An 18,769-nucleotide genomic window follows, 5' to 3' on the forward strand; every position below is an offset into this window, starting at 1 on the left:
GGCCTTACAGAAACAGATGCTTGGTGCCAGAGCCATGGGCTCAAGCTCAATGCCAAGAAATGTATAGCTATCCCCTTTGAGAAAAACCATGTACCCATGAATTACCACATAAGTGGCAGTACACTAAACACCGAAAGTGTGATAAGGGACTTAGGGACACAGGTGGTCAGTGGTCTCATTTTCAATAAGCACATCGCTACAACAGTCAGGAAATCCTATGTGGCACACCTCATCACTAAGGGCTTTTCATCCAGAAAAAAGGAGGTCACTGTCCCACTGAACTCATCCCTCATTAGACCCACTATAGAATACAAAGCCCCATTTCATATGTACCTCACAAGACATCTGCAACAACTGGAAAGGCCACAAAAATACCCACTAAAAGAATCACAGACCTAAAGCTGATGCCCTATGCTGACCGTCTAAATACACCTCCAGCTATACTATGGTGCATATCGCCCACTCAGAGGTGATCTCTGCTTAACATAAAAGACCATGTCAAACCCAGTGCTGTTGGACATGCTACACTTAAAGAAATCCCAATCCCTCAGAGCCGCACACTCCAGGGATCTAAACCTGGTCATCACAATGAAGAAAACATGCTGAAGGGATAGGCTCCTGACCCAGAGACTCCCCATACTCTGGAAATGACTGCCCGTACATGTCAAGCTGAGTGCCTCTTTGGCCCTCTTCAACAGGAACCTTGACGATTGGATGGGAGACAGGAAATTCACCCTGGGGATCACGTCAGTTGCCCTGCTAGACCGGGGACCAGGGAAGTAAATATTCTGGGAAGAAATAGTCAGGGAATTGTTATGGCTAGGCTTGTATAGGCCCTAGGGCCGATAGCCTAGTACCAACCTATGAACCTATGACAACTAGTCTGCAAAGGCAATAAAACTTTTGTCCCTACCTTGTTTAAGTATCACATAGAGGTGTTGTTCTTAAAGACCCTGAGGGGACCTGCAGACCAGAGTTAATGTAGTACCAGAACAGCCAGGATCAATGCTTTCATTTCCTAAACACTGACATGCTCTTTGGCCTCCTGAGAAGACCATACTCGCTGACCCTTGATGCTGTCAGAACAAGCTCCACTCCCAGGCTAGGTCTGAAGGATCTGTGAACAGTTCCTGAGTGGGACGAAATAGCAAAACAGGAAGACCTATACACAGGGATATCTGGTTGATCCACTAAAAATATCCATCCTAAGGCAAGGCAAGGGAGGAATTCAGATGTCCAGGGAATGACAGTGCTGAATCCAAACTGTCTTTAGATACCAATGAAATTTCCTGTAGTACCATTTGCCAGAGTCCATATGATTGACACTCAATGTTTTGAACCCCAGGTTCTTAGAAACTCTCTTGCTGAGGTCTCTTGCAAAGAAAGAAGGTACTGAAAGAAAGCGGTCAAAGAGAGGACCTTGGGAGAAGGAAGAAAAGTTGCTTTAGTAAGAGTTTGAATTCTGCACCCCCCCCCCAAAAAAAAAAAAAAAAAAAAACAGATCCTACAAAGACATCAGAATTGACTTCTTTAGATTTACAGTGAAGCCTACCCTATAGAAAAGTAGCTTGAATAAGAAACTCATCTAGGTAAGGAAATATCGGAATGCAATGACAACTGCAAAAGGCTATGATGAGGGTTAGACATTTGGTAAACAGTCTCAATGCTGTAAAAGACCATATGGCAAAGCAGAGAACTGACAACGTAAAGAAGATGCAGAGAACCATAACAGCTTTCTGAAAAGAGGGTGCATAGGAATATGGAGAAAGGCATCCTTCAAGTCCAGAGAAACCAGAAAAATCTGAGATAAAAAAATTGGAAATAGAGACTGAATAGTCAACGTTCTGAACATGGGAACGTTCAGAAAAGTGTTGAGAAATGTGAGGTCTAGAATAAGTCTCCAAGAACCCTCCTTCCTGGATACTAAAACATTCTGGAATAGAAACCCTTGCCCTTCTGACAAGGTGACACTGGATAGATAGTATCTTTAGCCAAAAGATCATAAATTGGGGTGGAAAATGAGGCTACTGGCAAACAGGAGTTTGAGGAATGTCTGAAGAGTAAGGAAGGGACTTCCACACCATGTGGCAGCAATTGTAAATAGTAGACAGAACCCAGTTGTTTGCTGTGCTCTTGTACCAAATGGAAAGGATAGAGACATGAGAAGAGAAAGAACAATCTATGGAAAGAAAAAAGGAAGATAATCAAATGAGGACAGGCTTGTTTTGAAAGGAAGCATTTTATCCTTCAGGTTCATGACTTTTTTTTTTCCAGGAAAGACTTTTTTAGATGACATTTTAGCTTTCAAGGGCTGGTTTGGACATTTACGCACAAAGGGACCTGCATTGGAGGGATTGTTCCTTTGGTATTTAGGAACAGGGGAAAAATATTTATAAGGCCTTGCATGACTTTACCCCTGTCCTGCAACACTTTAAAAAAATCCACAGCAGCTGAGTCAAACAAATTATGGGTGTCCAGAGGAGAATCTAATAATTTTGCCTTGACATACTATGGAAAGGACTGAAGCTTAAGGCAGGATGACAGACCCCAACACAGCCACCCTATATGAAGCATCATCATCATCATCATAGCTATTCTTAACTGAATGTCTATCTACTTGGGAAGTACAGCTGAGCAAAGTAAGAGCTGATGTCTTTGCATCAAACTCGAGACACATCAGCTAAAACCCCCCCCCCCAAGTTAGGAAAGAAAGGAAAGCACATATCTGGTCATGTATATCTGATAACTGATGGTCCTAAAAGCCAAGGTAGCAGAGATATAGACCTTCCCACCATATATCTGTTCATGGCTCTGCTCTCCTTGTCTGATGGCAAGAGTTCTGAAGAAGCAAGAAGCTTATCAGGCTTGTCAGCCAAGGGGGAACTGACAGAAGGGTCTGATGAGGGGATTCTTATAAAGAAATTTCTGAGCCTCAGGAACCATACAAAATATATCCAGCTTTTTAGGAGCAGGAAATTAAGACTCAGGGCCTTGAGAAGCAGATGTGAAAATGTCTAATAGAGCCTCAAGAAAGTACAATGGTGTAAATTCTTACCATAACAGTACACATCCTTCTCTTCACTATTGTAGTATTCTTCACCCAAGGGATCTTCTGCCAAGGACAGCCCAACATCTGGCCAGTGTACCAAAGCCTTCAGCTCTTATAGGCACCGTACATCACAAGTATACTCCCATATGGATGCAATCAGTCAGAATTAAAAAAGCCCCATGAGGAACAGAATACCCTCGGGGACTAAGATGAACATGTGCACCCAGAAGAAAAAAAATAAAGGGAGAAGGCTCCTAGGCAAGTAGGGTAACTAGAACACAAGGCAAGAGACAGGACAAAGATGGAAGGGCGGGACCAAATACTGCAACAATGAAGAGAAAGACATCTACTGTTATGATGACTGTATTATGTCCTTCCATATCACCATTGTAGTATTCTTCACCTAAGGGAGAGTACAAGAGCTCAAGAGGAAGCCATGGAGGAGGAAGGCACAGAGGAACCCTCCAGAAACTCATACAGGATAGCCATGGCAAAGCCTGCTGTGGCCCTGGAAATAACATCCCTCTAGTAATGTTTAGTGAAAGTATGAATAGAAGATCAAGTAGCAGCTTCAAGCATAGAAGTGCTATTCAGACCCTTGAAAAAGGCACCAGAGGAGGCAATCGCCCAAGCAGAATGTGCCTTTACAGAGGAGGAAGGATATTTGCTATGAAAAGAACAGGAGGAAATATTTTGCTTAGAATCAGCCAAACCCAAAGTCCTGGGATGAAAAGAAAAAAGCTGGTCAGATTTGTGAATAACTTAGTTCTATCAAAATAACATATATGAGCTGTCTATGCATATTCCAATGTGTGAAGAATCTTCGCCCTGGCAGACTGTGCAGAAGGAAAAGAAGAATGAAAGTGAACAAACTGATTACGGGGCAATTCAGCAACCGCCTTGGACATAAAAGAAGGATTAGTGTAAAGAGACATCTTGTCTCTACGACTGCAAAAAAAAAAGGACTTTCAGTCAATTAAAATGAATGAAACAATGAATAAATTAAACTGATTCATACAGAATATGAACTGATGGCTGAAGATGAGGCAAATCATGGGAAATAAAAATGTCAGCTATGAACTGTTATGATTTCATCTGTACAGTAAGGAAAGGAAGAAAAGTCAGATACACCTTGATGGAAGATGGACTTCAGCAGAAAGCGAGGGCCTCAGCAAAGAAAGGAAATACCATTGACCTAATCCTATCAAGTCCAGATGAAGGGATGGGCAGAGGTAAGCAATCTGTGGTGATAATCCCATGGCATGGCTCAAAATTTCATGAGTAATATATAACAAACATGTACACTGTCCACTTACTACTGAAGGGTGTCCTGCAGTGTGATGGGAAACAAAACAAGAAATAACTTAGAAGGAGGGAAAGGAGAGCACCAAATATGGATACAACTGCATAACGAAGTGATGAAGGTAGAGGATGGTAGTCTACAGCATTAGAAAAAGGCTGACTTTGAAAGAAAAGCAACCTAGGCAAGAATAGGTCTGGTTTATAGGATACTGCAACACATTAGTACAAGGGCATGAAATCAAAGCTTATGTGGCAAACCAAGGCAGTATTTGAGAGGAAGATGGCTAGTGCAGTGACTTATGAGTTAAAAAAAATCTTCTTATGTACTGGTGAAGAAAGAAAAACTATATTGCTTGATAGATAAACTTACTAAGCTGGGCATAAATCCCTACATCACTCGATGGGTTGCCAACTGGCTTACTGACAGAACCCAGACTGTATAAGTAGCCGACTCCAAATGCAGCTTCAGACAAGTGACAAGTGGAGTACCTCAGGGTTCAGTCCTCGGACCACTCTTGTTTGGCATCTACTTCTCTGAAGTACAGGCCAACACTAAGGGACTCTGGCTAACAAAGTTTGCAGATGACTGCAAACTGGGAGCCATTATTGAATCCCCAAATAATGTGGATATTCTACAAAAGGGCCTTACAGAAACAGATGCCTGGTGCCAGAGCCATGGGCTCAAGCTTAATGCCAAGAAATGTATAGTCATCCCCTTTGGAAAAAAAACATGTACCCATGAACTACCACATAGGTGGCAGGACACTAAACATCGAAAGTGTGATGAGAGACTTAGGGACTCAAGTGGACAGTGGTCTCACTTTCGATAACCACATCGCCACAACAGTCAGGAAATCCTTCTACGTGGCACACCTCATCACCAAGGGCTTTTCATCCAGAAAAAAGGAGGTCATTGTCCCACTGTACTCATCCCTCATTAGACCCATTATAGAGTATAATGCCCCATTTGGAATGCACCTCACAAGACATCTGCAACAGCTGGAAAGGCCACAGAAATACCTCACTAAAAGAATCACAGGCCTAAAGCAGATGCCATATGCTGACCGTCTAAAAAAACTCCAGCTATACTCTGTGGCATATCGTCTACTCAGAGGCAATCTCTGCTTAACATACAAGGCCATGTCAAACCCTGAGCTGTTGGACATGCTCCACTTAAAGAAATCCCAAATCCCTCAGAGCCACACGATCCAGGGATCTAAACCTTATCATCACAATGAACAAAACATGCTGGAGGGATAGGTTCCTGACCCAGAGATGCCCCATACTCTGGAATAGACTGCCCATACATGTCAAGCAGAGCACCTCATTGGCCCTCTTCAAAAAGAACCTTGATGTTTGGATGGGAGATAGGAAATTCACCCCGGGGATCATGTCAGTCGCCCTGCTAGACAGGGGCCCAGAGAAGTAAATATTGTGGGAAAAAATTTCCAGGGAATTGTTATGGCTAGGCTTGCATAGGCCTTAGGGCCTATAGCCTAGTACCAACCTATGAAACTATAAGAGTGGGAAGATGTTCAAAATAGCACAGAGCCCAAAGAAATACAGAATGCATTATTCATATTTAAATTTATAAACGATAAACATGGCAGGGTACAAAACGGATTGGAAGAGTGCAGATGGGCAGATTAGAGAGTTAATAATGTAGAAACAGAACAAGAACTTAGGAGCACTGGGCAGAAGATGTATTGGATCTGTAAGAGCGGTTTCCCAAGGCACTAGAGGGGTGGACAGTAGTACTTAATGAAACATTAATGGAAAAATACTGATTGAGGGAGGTCTGTGACAACAAGCACTAGAGGGGTGGACAGTAGTACTTGATGAAACATTAATGGAAATATACTGATTGAGGGAGGTCTGTGACAACACAGCCCTTGTACAAGGGGGAAGACAACTGCAGGTCTGTTACGCTAACACCCATCTCAAAGAAGGCTATGGAAAAGATTCTGGTGGAATTCCTAAATGCCAATTCCTGGATAATGATCAACAGCATGGCATTATGCAGTAATTGTCTTCCCAGTCAAAAATCACACTCCTATTCCTTAACTTCATCTCTAATGTGGACAGGAAGAGGGGGGTCCTATGGGTGAAGTATATCTGGACTTCAGTAAAGGTCTAGCACGACACATCAAGGAGATTAAAGGGTGTATGGAAAGCTGGGCCAGAAATGGTGAAATGGATGGAAAACTGGATGATTAACTCAAAGCATCAGGTGAAACTGTCAGACGAAGAACCAGCATAGAAAGGAGAGCTCCAGGGTTTGGTGCTGCAGGCATTATTCATGTTCGGAACACCTATGTCCTGCCCTTTACACTAAAGTTAGACAGCCAGGCAATGCAAATGCAGGAAATTCTAAGATCAGTAAAGGAATCAGATATACGGAACTGAAAAATAGATCCAGATACAATGCATTTTTTAAAGTAAGTACTGTTTTTAGATAACAGCACTTCTTAATACAAATAATATGTTTGGATGAGGGTAATGGCTTGGCTCATTCCTGCATTTTTTAATTCATTTTCATGACCAAACCACACCACCCATAGGTAAACCAGGACTTACTTACAACCAGACGGATTACTGCTAAAATAGCAACAAATGGACATGCCAGAACAAAATCCACCTACACATAAACCTTCCAAAAGGAAAAGTGTAGAGCAAGTTACAGTGTTATTACAATACATAATAAGTAAATACAGCAAAAACTTAACACAAAAGAGTAATGCACTCTTTCTACCAAATGCAGCTTCATGCAGTACCCAGTGCCACATTACCTATCTTGCTTATCAGGCAGCAAGTTAATTTTTCTCCTTATAAAAACTTTAATATCGTAAGTGAATCATCATTATGATAAAATGCAGACATTACTATAACCAGTAAAGTATAGTTTTATCCCTGAATTTACATCAACTGGTACCATATAGCATGTTTGTAATTACACTTTCTTGTCATCTAAGTTTCTAATACCACTAAAACAAACATTTATGGAATATGTATTCCTTACCTGTTCTTGCAGCATCTCTCTTGATGGCTTCATAATCATGCCAGTCTTTCCGTTTTAATACGTGTTCACCAAAATTAACTTCCTTTTTCTCTCTCACAGGCAACACCTTCAAAAATAAAAATTAACAGTTGTTAAATTAAAAATATTCAAATTAATGAAATTTTCATACAAGCAATTAGGGATAATGATGCACAAGGCATTAACAGGCTAGACTAAAAGACGAAGCTAAAACAACTATTTTCTATACCTTGGGTCAGCATTATTCAGTTTATATATTTTATTACACATTACTATTACACAGTCACTATCAGTGTAATAGGATCATAGGAAGTTACTAGGCTATTAGCCCTCAGGTCCTTACAAGCCTAGCTAAGAATTTAGCCCATGTTCCGACAAGTCAGCACCCGATGCAACTGTCGAGCCAGGACACGGGTGGAATCCCAGGGGTGTATTTTCTGTTCACCATCCTGTTATCCAGGTTGTGCTTAAAAAGAGTTAATGAGGTATTCTGCTTGATGTTTAGCAAGAGTCTATTCCACAGAAGGGGGAAGTCTCTGGGACACAGATCTGTCTCGCCAACAAGTCCTATTGCTGTCACAGACCAGGTGGAGGTTGCGTGTGCGGGTTACTCCAGTGAAGCTTAACTTGTGGATATGCAGTAGTCCCATCAAGGCAGGCTCTGAGATTGCTTTGTATGCCAGACAGGGGTCACCTCTGAGGAGTCTGTAGGAGACTGAGTAGAGGTTCATAGGTTGGTACTAGGCTATCAGCCCTAGGGCCTATACAAGCCTAGCCATAACAATTCCCTGGCTATTTCTTCCCACACTATTTATTTCCCTGGACCCATATCTAGCAGGGCGACTGACGTCATCCCTGGGGTGAATTTCCTTTCTCCCATCCAATCGTCAAGGTTCCTTTTGAAGAGGGCCAAAGAGGCACTCTGCTTGACATGTATGGGCAATCTATTCCAGTGTCTGGGGAGTACCTGGGTCAGGAGCCTATCCCTCCAGCATGTTTTGTTTATTGTGATGACAAGGTTTAGATCCCTGGAGCGTGTGGCTCTGAGGGATTGGGATTTCTTTAAGTGTAGCATGTCCAACAGCTCTGGGTTTGACATGGCCTTGTATGTTAAGCAGAGATCACCTCTGAGTAGACCATATGCGACAGAGTATAGCTGGAGATTTTTAAGGCGGTCAGCGTAGGGCATCTGCTTTAGGCCTGTGATTCTTTTAGTGAGGTATTTCTGCGGCCTTTCCAGTTGTTGCAGATGTCTTGAGAGGTACATACCAAATGGGGCATTCTATTCTATAATGGGTCTAATGAGGGATGAGTACAGTGGGACAATGACCTCCTTTTTTCTGGATGAAAAGCCCTTAGTGATGAGGTGTGCCACATAGAAGGATTTCCTAACTGTTGTGGCAATGTGGTTATCGAAGGTGAGACCACTGTCCACCTGTGTCCCCAGAGGGACAGGGCCTTTAGCCTATCTGTGTAGGGTAGATGTTTGAGGTCCTGGATTCTCCTGGTGAGGAGCCTCTGTGGTCTCTCCAGCTGCTGCATGTGCTTTGTGAGGTACATACCGAAAGCAGTATTGTACTCAATAACTGGTCTTATAGGGGAAAAATACAGGGATGTTATGACCACCTTGTCCCTGGATGAGATATACCCTTATTAATGAGCTGGGCCATGTAGAAAGCTTTCCATACAATGGAAGCAATATGGCGGCCAAAAATCAGTTTGCTATCAACCTGGGTGCGCATGTCCCTCACAACTGGTTGCATAATTAGGACCTTGTTAATAATGTGATAATTTGTGGGGACATCACTCTCCCCAAAGGGGATGATTATGCAGTTTTTGGCATTCAGTTTCAGCCCATGTGTCTGGCATCAAGTAATATGTTTGGGTGAGACCCTCTTGGAGGATGTCTACATCACTAGGGGAGAGGATGACTGCACCCAGCATGCAGTCAACTCCAAACTTGGTAAGCCATAGCCCACTGGTTTTGGCCTGCAGTTTAGAAAAGTATATCCCAAACAACAAAGGCCCCAAGACTGATCCCTAGGGTACATCTCTCATTACAGATTGACTGCTTGAGGTGGCTTCCCCTATTTTGACTAGGTGGGTTCCATCAGTGAGCCAGTCTGCTACCCATCTGGTAACATACGGATTGATGCCTAGTTGAGAGAGTTTATCTATTATAACCAAGTGGGGAATAGTATTGAATGCTTTAGCCAGAACAAGGTAGGCAGTGTGCACAGTCTTCCCCTCAGCCATGGCTTTAGTGACTGTCTCAAAGAAGTCGACCAAATTTAACAGGCATGGCCTCCCCTTGATGAAAACAAACTGTGTGGCATCAAATTTTTGGAGGCTGCCAAAGTCCTTGTTATGAGGTCCATGATAATTTGCTCCATGGCCTTGCAGATCAGGCTAGTTAGGCTGATGGATCTATAATGTCCTGGATCGGTGGACGCTCCACCTTTGTGTAAAGGGATGAGAGTGGTTATCCTCCACTTGGCTGGGACAAAGCCAGTACTCAGGCTTTGGTTAAATAGGGTGCCTACTGGTGCTGCAAGTTCCTGTCTGAGTTCATATAGGATGCAGGCTGGGATGTTATCTGGTCCCATGGAGGCTATATTTTTTGCCTTTGAGAGGGCAGTGATGATTTGCTCCCTAAAGATAAGGGGATGGGGGTGGGTGCTGTGGATGTCCTGATTTACTGATGGGGAGGACAGAGAGGTGAAGTTTTCACTGAACCTGTCTGCCAGCAGGTTGGCTATATCTATGGTGTTTGTATATGTGGTGTCCTTGACCACCATTTCTGAGCAAATCCGGGTGCTTCCCTTGAGATTGCAAACATATGCAAAAAAAGCATGATGATTGTCTTTAGTAGATGTGGCCAGTTTGGATTTCACTAGTGTTCTTCAGACTAAGGAGTGATTGCTTCCAATTACACACCTGCTCCTTCTTGGTCCTGGACAGCAGTTTTTTCCTTTCATTATACAGATTATTGCAAATGTCCACCAGACAGATTTACTCTTCCTTGAGGAGGATAATTGTGTCGTGTCAGGTATTCCTGATTCCATGCAACTATACAAGTGCTTGTATAGTACTTTGGTGTAGGTTTACACATATGTGGCAGCTCCTATGGAGGGGGATGGAGCTGTGAGAAGCTGTTTATACCCTCCCTCAGGAGGCTGTAATCAGCTTTCAGGAAGTTTTTTTTGTTTAACCTTATATAGGGGATGGTTGGGGGGAGATGGTGACTTCAAAAGTAACCACTTTGTGGTCGGATCTTACAAGGGAGGATGACACTGTAGGGATGCTGCAGTGTTACTCCTGTTGGTTAATACCAAGTCAAAGATATTTTCACCTCTTGTGGGGCTGTCAACCAGCTGATCCAAGGCATTTGCATTGCCAAAATCAAGGAATCTCTGAGCATTTGTGTTTTGGCATGAGTAATTCTTCCAATCTATGGTTGGACACTTAAAAGTCACCCAGGATCAGGGTAAAGAGTTGAATCTTGATAGATTTGAAGAGGTCCAGATAGGCTCAATGGACATCTTGAGTCACATTTGGGGGCCTGTAGCTAGCTATGATTTGAATATGGGTTCTGTCAATGGTTAACTGCAACTGGAGTGTCTCCTTTCTGTCATACTGTTTGACCAGCCTGGAAGTATGTATGTCTTTTACATATATTACAGCTGTACCGTTTTTGCTTTGCTGCCCACGGTTTGGGGTCTGAATGTATGACAGGGTGAGTGACCTGGTATGGCTGGGGTGCTCTCTGCAGCTTTGAACCACATTTCTGTAAGTACACAAATGTCAGCATCTTCCAGGGTTAAGAATGCTTGCAATAAATGCAGTTTAATGTTTAGACTCCTAGCGTTTAGCAGCATGACCTTTAATTTGTGTTTTGATGAACTTTTCATGTTGGTAGTTTTAACCTCATGGCATTGCCCAAAAAAGGCACTTTGGAGGGGGGGGGGCAAGAGCCTTTGCTAGGAGCCTGAAGCCCAAGGGAGATGGATGCAGGCCATCTCTGGCAAAGCATTGTGGTTTGTCAGTCATGTCTTCCCATGCTGTCAGGTACTGGATCCCCTTGGAATGACACCAGAAACTAACTCAATTGTTAAAGTCAATCATTTTCTGTTTGTATTGAGGCATCATTCTGGGTGACAGTAAAATGCTGCTTAAGGCTAGGAACATACCTGTCTGGGATGCACATTCAGCAAGCTCTATCATGTCTCTCTTCATGCAGTCCAAGGAGGTATGCCTCAAGTCATTCAAGCCAACATGGACTATAACAGATTCATAACAGGACCTGTTGTTGAGAGACTTGAGTGCATGGGTGATGTGGCGGATTCTGGCACATGACAAACAACTAATCGTGACTTTCTCCTTATTCAGCCTGGTGAGGGGCACATCTGTGTGTCTCACAATGGGGTCTCCCATGGCAAATGTGCTGGGTTTATGTTTAGGCCTTAGTGGCTGTGAGACACAGATGTGTGGACTACGTTTGGTGTGTGTTGTGGTGGCTAGTGGAGTTTGCCTGCATTTTTGCCTTGGACGTCTCTTTTGTTTGGGTATATTTTTGTTGATTTCCTCCACATATGATGGTGCCTGTTGTATAGGTGTGGTGTTTGTGTTGACAACCTTCTCAGGACCAGATATATTGGCTTGCAAGGAAGACAGCATTGACTCTAGGATCTTAATGTAACTGAATCCCTCACAAATTGTGTTCTTAGGTGGTAGTAGTAGATGGTTGTCCGTGTACATGAGGCAGTTGCTACACTGTCTCAGGATGCCCATATCAACCAGACTGGCAGGAGAAAGTGTAGGAAATTGTCCATCCATATTTGTCAGAGACTGAGGGAGAGAAGCCAAAGAGAGCTAAGAGGGTAAAGGGTGGAAGGTCTAAGGGCAGTACTACTAGGTAATCACACAAATGCTTCTAAGAGAGAATCTGCATCTGGAATACCTCACAAAGGGTTAAAAACAGTGCAGCTGCAGCTTTGGATGTAGAAAGCCTGTATAAGGTTATGCTACTCAATTTAAGGGTTAAGAAAACAGTAATACTCACAAAAAAGCACAGATTAACCAGTACAGACAAAAAAAAATCACAGTATGAAAAAATATAGCTAAGCAGTAATGAAATGCACTAAAATGCACTTAAACAGTAATGAGTTGCAGTAAACAGCAATGAAATACAGTTAATCAGTAAATTGCTTAAAAACAGTGCAAATGTGATAAATTAGCTCACAATCAACAGTGAAAACCAGATCAAATAAACTATTAGGCTACTGACAAGCAGTAACAAATGCAGCAAACTAAATGCAGTTGAACACGTAAGCATAAGCAAAATGAAGTAGGAAGACGCACATTTTTTTTTAGTAGACAGTGAGGAGATTGAAGATAATTCAAGGTTAAGAAGCTAAAGGGATGGTCCTTCACAAGTGACCTCACTGTACTCAGTAGAATGAGCTGATGTAATGGGGCTGGGGAAGTGTCCGATATGAAATTTATAGTAGAGGCGGGCAACTGAAAAGCCACCAAGTTTTACTACCACAACAGTTGAGCGTGTGGGTACAATATCAGAACACAGGTAAGGACTAAATTCACTAGGCCTAAATAACAGTTGCATAGTTTAAACAGATATGCAGCAAAATTGTTTTAATTTATCAGAAGTGCAGAAACAGTTGAAAATAAGCAGCTTATCTTTTGTAGTCTCTCAGCATAAAACAGCAGAGCAAGGGCAGAAGGCCTCACTCACTGCAGCTTTTAGCAAACAAGTACAAACTGGTTTAAACACTAGCTATTTAAGGCAGAGAAACAAGGAACCAGCCAAATATCAGTCTGGTAGTGCACAGGGGTAAGGCTATGAGACACTTCTTGCACTCCAGGGTTTGAGTCCTTCAGCTTTCGTGTGCATGCTGTGCAATTCAAAGCAAGTTGTTTAACCACAGAGTGCTCTCAGGTCATCCATGAAAGGGGGAAATTGTTTCACTGACAATGTATCAGACTTGCTGTAAACTACAACAGTTGTATCTGACAGAAAGGCTAGTCCGTTTATCTGTTAAGTATTTGTCAAAATAACTGCAGCATTTCCAAGGTTAAATAAATTTATACTAGTTCAAACTGTTGCCAAGAGACACTTTCACAAAAACGTACATGCAATTGCTAAGCTATCTGTAGATGACGGCATGCATGCAGGCTGCTACATCACCTTCTGTCAGTTCACTACCATTCTTAGGTACTGTACACATAACCTGCTTTAAAGTAAAAAGGAGTTATATACCTATGTAATACAATTTACAGTAAAAAAAGGTGCTATATAAATACGATTTGTTTTTGCCCTGAAGCATTTTAATTTTTCTTATTGTATTCTTAGCCAAATACCTGGAAAATATCCATCAGGCAACTGCTTGCCAACAGTACACTGTACCCACCCATGACAGAGCATCCCTACCCTGTACCCACACATGACAGAGCAGCCTTATCTTGTACCCAGTCATGACAGAGCACTGCTACCCTGTACCCAGCCATGGCACATCATCCCTACACTCTATCCGGCCATGGTACATCATCCCTACAATCTACCCACTGACAGACTAAGTATTCATCCCCCTATATCACATTGCTCTGCACAAGTTTAAGAAATCACCATAACAGTAGATGGTCAAGTAATCACTGTAGTAGTAGTCCTCACTGCTGGGGCTTCAGGCACAGAAGGCTTGACTTCAACCTGATTTCCAAAGTTCAGTGCCCCCTCCCCCATCCAGACTGGGTGGGCATCTGCATATTAGGAGCACCAGGAAATTCTCTATAAAAACTCATCTGCCTCTGCATTTACAGCTTTTGTACCCAGGATGGCCACAAGGTATGTACCTTGCTAGACTCTAAGCAAGGTCCTCAGGATCCTATTCATATGGTCGGATTCCCCAGTGTTATGTAGACCTCAGCAGGCCACAGGCCCTTAGAAAGTGGATGGGGAAATAGGGAAATGCATAAACACAGTATAGCCCATCATAGCTCAAGATGCCACAGAAAAGAAGAGATAATGGTGGGATGAAACCACTACTGCAACAGTGATCAACTCAAACATCTACTACTACAGCAAGTTGTTAGCAACTGTACTAGTTCTTTGTATAGGTCACTGCTGCAGTAGTCATTACTGCTTTGACAATTCGCAGAGCTTAGGAAATTAGAAAGACAGACAGATCGGTAGACCTAGACTACAACATGTCCAACAGAATAGTAGTTGTGAACTCAGCTCTAGAACTGAAAGCAATGTCTAGCCTACATTGCTTGAAAAAAAAGTGTGGACTGTTCACTAATGAGCTACCTTGAGAACAGCCTACATGTTCATACCACCAGAAAGACCACAGTGGTAATGGTACCTCTGGTGCTGTGAACTCAAAGTCCCTTCCAACTTCCATAATAAGGGTAATAGAATAAAATGCAATGAGTAAGCCACTTAGAATTTGCCACCTTTATGGACTCAAGCAACTAACTGATCATAATATCACAGTTGCCTATGCACAAAAGACAAAAGTTAGACAGTTTGGTTGAGGAAGAATGGAATTGCTGCTTTTGGTATAAATGTGATGTTGATTCCAAGACTGACCCTGTCATTATGGAAGACCAGAAATGTCTCTACATGAGCTATTGTACTTCTGAAACTGTCATAGCTGAGATAGAGACAAGAAATACATCTGTTTTACATGTAGATATTTGAAGGGGCTGAGGCAGCAGGCTTTAAAGGGGGCCATGTCAGCTTTTCTAGGACACAGTTCAAAGACCCATGGAGGAGCAATATCTTTTCTTGGTGCTCTTTGATAAAAAATACTTCCTAAAGAGAATCCAATAGGATGCAAAGATACCTGGAATGATCTAAAGGCATGCAGACTGAAATGACCAAGAAATGTACTTTCATACATGCATACACCAAGTCTGAATTAAACCACTCAATGATTAATTGCAGAATCATGGACAACAGCACTGTGATAGGGTCCTGACCCTTCCTGTAGCACCACAGGAAAAACCTTGTTCACTTTGCTAAAAAATTATTTTCTTGTGTAACGCCCGTGGCCTGGCCTAGCAAGCAAGGAGCCTCAATCCTCACCACTAACACCAGAGAGGGTGTCTCATATGAGAGGAAAGGGTAACAGATATACAAGGTAAAGTGCAATTTCCCTTAAGAGCACACAGAGACCACAGTCAGTCTGGGGCTGGTCGCTCCCTTGCTCCCCAGGTCCCTAATATGACTCCCCACTGGCACAGCTATAGAGTCCAGATCTCATCCTAGCTGGCAAGCTAAAACCTCCAGTACCCTGTCCAACCAGTGCTTCGTGTCCCTGCCCAAGTAGCTGACACACACACACACAGATAAATATTTATACAACTTCACAGACACTCCTTGGAAAGGCTGACACAGATTCTCCAGCTGTGCCCCTATACCCAGACTATACGATAGTAATTCCTGCCACCACCAGCTAATAATTATCAGCTACCCAAAGGCCCTTAAAAGGGTGTCCAATTATTAGTGCAATATTAATATCCAATAATAGAGTAACTTAAAAAATCAAGGGTTATTGGAAGGGCTTAGTCCAGGATCACTTATAAGCAAGCAGTGTACTCTAGAGCTTAATTATCTCTACATAAATCAGCCACAGTTAAAAAGGGTTTAACAATATTTAATAATAAATACTAAAAACACAAGACAATATTACTACACCACAGTGCCATTCAAGAGTTCAGAGATCACACAGAAACTTAAAATAATTCAGTACTACAGTTCTGACATAACAGAAAAACACTTAGTCTAATCTTTATAGTCCTAGCTATTTCTACAAGTAAACACACTTCTAAGATAACTTACTTACTTAAGAGAGCAGGCAGTGCTGTAGGTTGGATATCAAGATAAAAATGCTTAATAATCTCTGGATCTCACTGTTTAAATTGAAACTGCAGTTCTGCTAAACATTACATCTCTTTTTACACCTTCCTGGTTCCCAGGCAACACAGAAACTGCATTTACATTATTTTACACTTAGAGAAATAAAGGACATTCCACATGTAAATTCTGGTCATTATTCCTTAAGTTAAAACAATAGAAAGAATGTACTAGCTCAGACAGGCTGACTCCAAGCTCTACAGATCAAAGGATAGATTTGAAATAATTTTAACTTCAAAAGAAAGATTAGAAATGCTTGACAATTTTCCTTACAGCAGATGGCAATGTTGCCACATTGTTGAAACAGCATTTCTTTACATTTAAAAGACAAGCCTGTATTTTACATTTATATTTACAAATGCCAGAATTATGTATCAAATTCTATTTGACTAGACTGGCAGCGTTCACATCTTGTATCAGGGCTTTCTAACCATCTTAATTATGGTCAGCACATCCTCAGAGAGCTGGTTCTTGAAGCATAAAAGAGTTCATCCAAGCAGCGAAGTGAAGTGCCTATAAGTTGGAGTACATCAGGTTTCCCTTGTCCTGAGCTAGGAGGTCCACTTGTAAAGACTGAATACGAGGTTTCACCATGGACATCTAAATGAGAATACAGAAAGTACGGTTATGTAAGAACGTACCATAACAGTAGATTTGCTTACTTTTTCACTGTTGCAGCATTACTTAAAGCTGCATGTCCAGCCATTATTCCAAAGCCTTAGGCCCTTCCAGGCACACTATGTCAGATGTATATCCTACATCCAGGATGTAAGGTACACAAGTGAGGTATGACAGCCTAATCCTCAGAACTGAATTGCTCCAGGAGAATGAAAGCAACCCAATGACAGCCCAGAAGTAAGCAACTCACACAAATAAGAAAGAACGGTAGAAATATCCTTTAAAAGATGCTTGTGGTGAGAGAAAAGCTTTTCCACTTAACAGCACAGGATTTTCAAGTGAGTTTTTTGGTCTCCTGCAAAATCTAAAGCATGTCCTAAGAAAACAGGTGTAGAAAAGGAATCAAAACCCCATTACCCAAAGAGTTGACTGTAGGGTGAGCAAATAGGGTGAATGAGCCCTCGTCCTGTTTGAGAAGATCCATCCTATGAGGCAACTTCTGATGACTGCCCCAGGAAACATGAAATAAAAAGGGAAACCTATACTGTCTGGGTCAAAAGGGAATCACCAACAAGATTCTAAGTCCTTCCTACATGATCTTATGCAAGACCTTTGGCAATAGAGGAAGAGGGGAACAAGCATACATAAACACCCCCTTCCAAGAAAGCTTCAACTTTCCAAGCCAGAGGACTCAACACTTTGGAATGGAATCAGGGAAGCTCCCTGTTCACAGAGGTCTGCTTGAGGAGTACCCTACTGACAGATAATGTCCAGGAAGACCTCCTTATGAAGCATCCACTCATGAGGATCTGCCCTGGACCTGCTCAGGGTGTCTCTGAAGGAATGTAAACTATCTGAAGGGTCAGATCATGGTAGAGAGTAAACTCCCAAAGAAAAAAAGTCAATCTCCAAAGATAAGACTTTGTGCCCCCTTGGTTGTTTACACACCACATGACAGTGATTTTTGTCTGTGTAAACCTTGAGAGGTCCTGGAACTCAGAGGGAATGCAGGGCTTGAAGAGCCAAACGCAGAACTCTCATCTCTTTGATGTTCATGTGATCCTCCATTTTCTGGGGAGACTACATTTCCCGGACCTTGATGTTGTTGTAATAAACCCCCAGCACAGATCTGAAGCAGCTGTATAGAGCTCGAGTGGGAGACAGAGCTGAAAAAGGCAGGCCTGGATTCAGAAGCATCTGATAATCCACCAAAGAATTTAGTTTTTAAGACAAGGCAAGAGAAGGTTGGGAAATTCCAGACGATGATACTGTTAAAAGTCAAATTGTTTTTAGATCATACCTCTCAACCTTGTAGCATAAGAAATCTGGACAAAGCCAAAATCAATGGGGGAAACAACGGCCCAAAACTAGGGACAACTTTTAAATATTGCTTGTACAATCTTAGAAAGTTGTTAGAATAAAAGGTTTTGTGTTGTTATGCATTTTCTAAAGGATATGAAGGCTGAAACATAAATGGCTATCATTATTTAATTAATTCAGTCCTCACTGATTTGCCAGAAAACCAAAGTTTTATGGGGAACATAAATATGAAGCAAGAATCTTAACATTCTTTGAAAATCGGGACAGTTGAGAGCTATGCTTTAGATACCACTGAAGCTTCCTCATGTGGAGTCTGGTTGAAGGAACTACAGGAATAGCAGAAGCCATGTGTCCCAGCACTCAGAGATACTCTCTTGCAGATGCCATTTGCAAAGGAACAGAAGACTTTAAGGAAGATGAGCCATCACAGGCAGGGCATGAATCCTGCAGCCCAGGAACACTTTTTCCTGTAAAGGGGTCAGAACAGGCTTTTTTGATTGAGGCAGAA

General features: G+C 42.2%; 1 protein-coding gene across 1 annotated transcript in view; it reads right to left on the minus strand.

Moving 5' to 3' along the window:
• Positions 1–18,769, minus strand: part of GALNT10 (polypeptide N-acetylgalactosaminyltransferase 10) — a 2,012,282-nt gene that overhangs the window by 1,466,724 nt on the left and 526,789 nt on the right. Inside the window, exon 2 of the mRNA XM_044069486.1 lies at positions 7,371–7,476. Within this exon, the coding sequence (XP_043925421.1) occupies positions 7,371–7,476 (106 nt within the window). The remainder of the gene's footprint in view (positions 1–7,370; positions 7,477–18,769) is intronic.

This window comes from Protopterus annectens, chromosome 4.part0, assembly GCF_019279795.1.
Source record: "Protopterus annectens isolate FY-2018-M chromosome 4.part0, PAN1.0, whole genome shotgun sequence".
Classification (NCBI taxonomy): Eukaryota; Metazoa; Chordata; order Ceratodontiformes; family Protopteridae; genus Protopterus; species Protopterus annectens.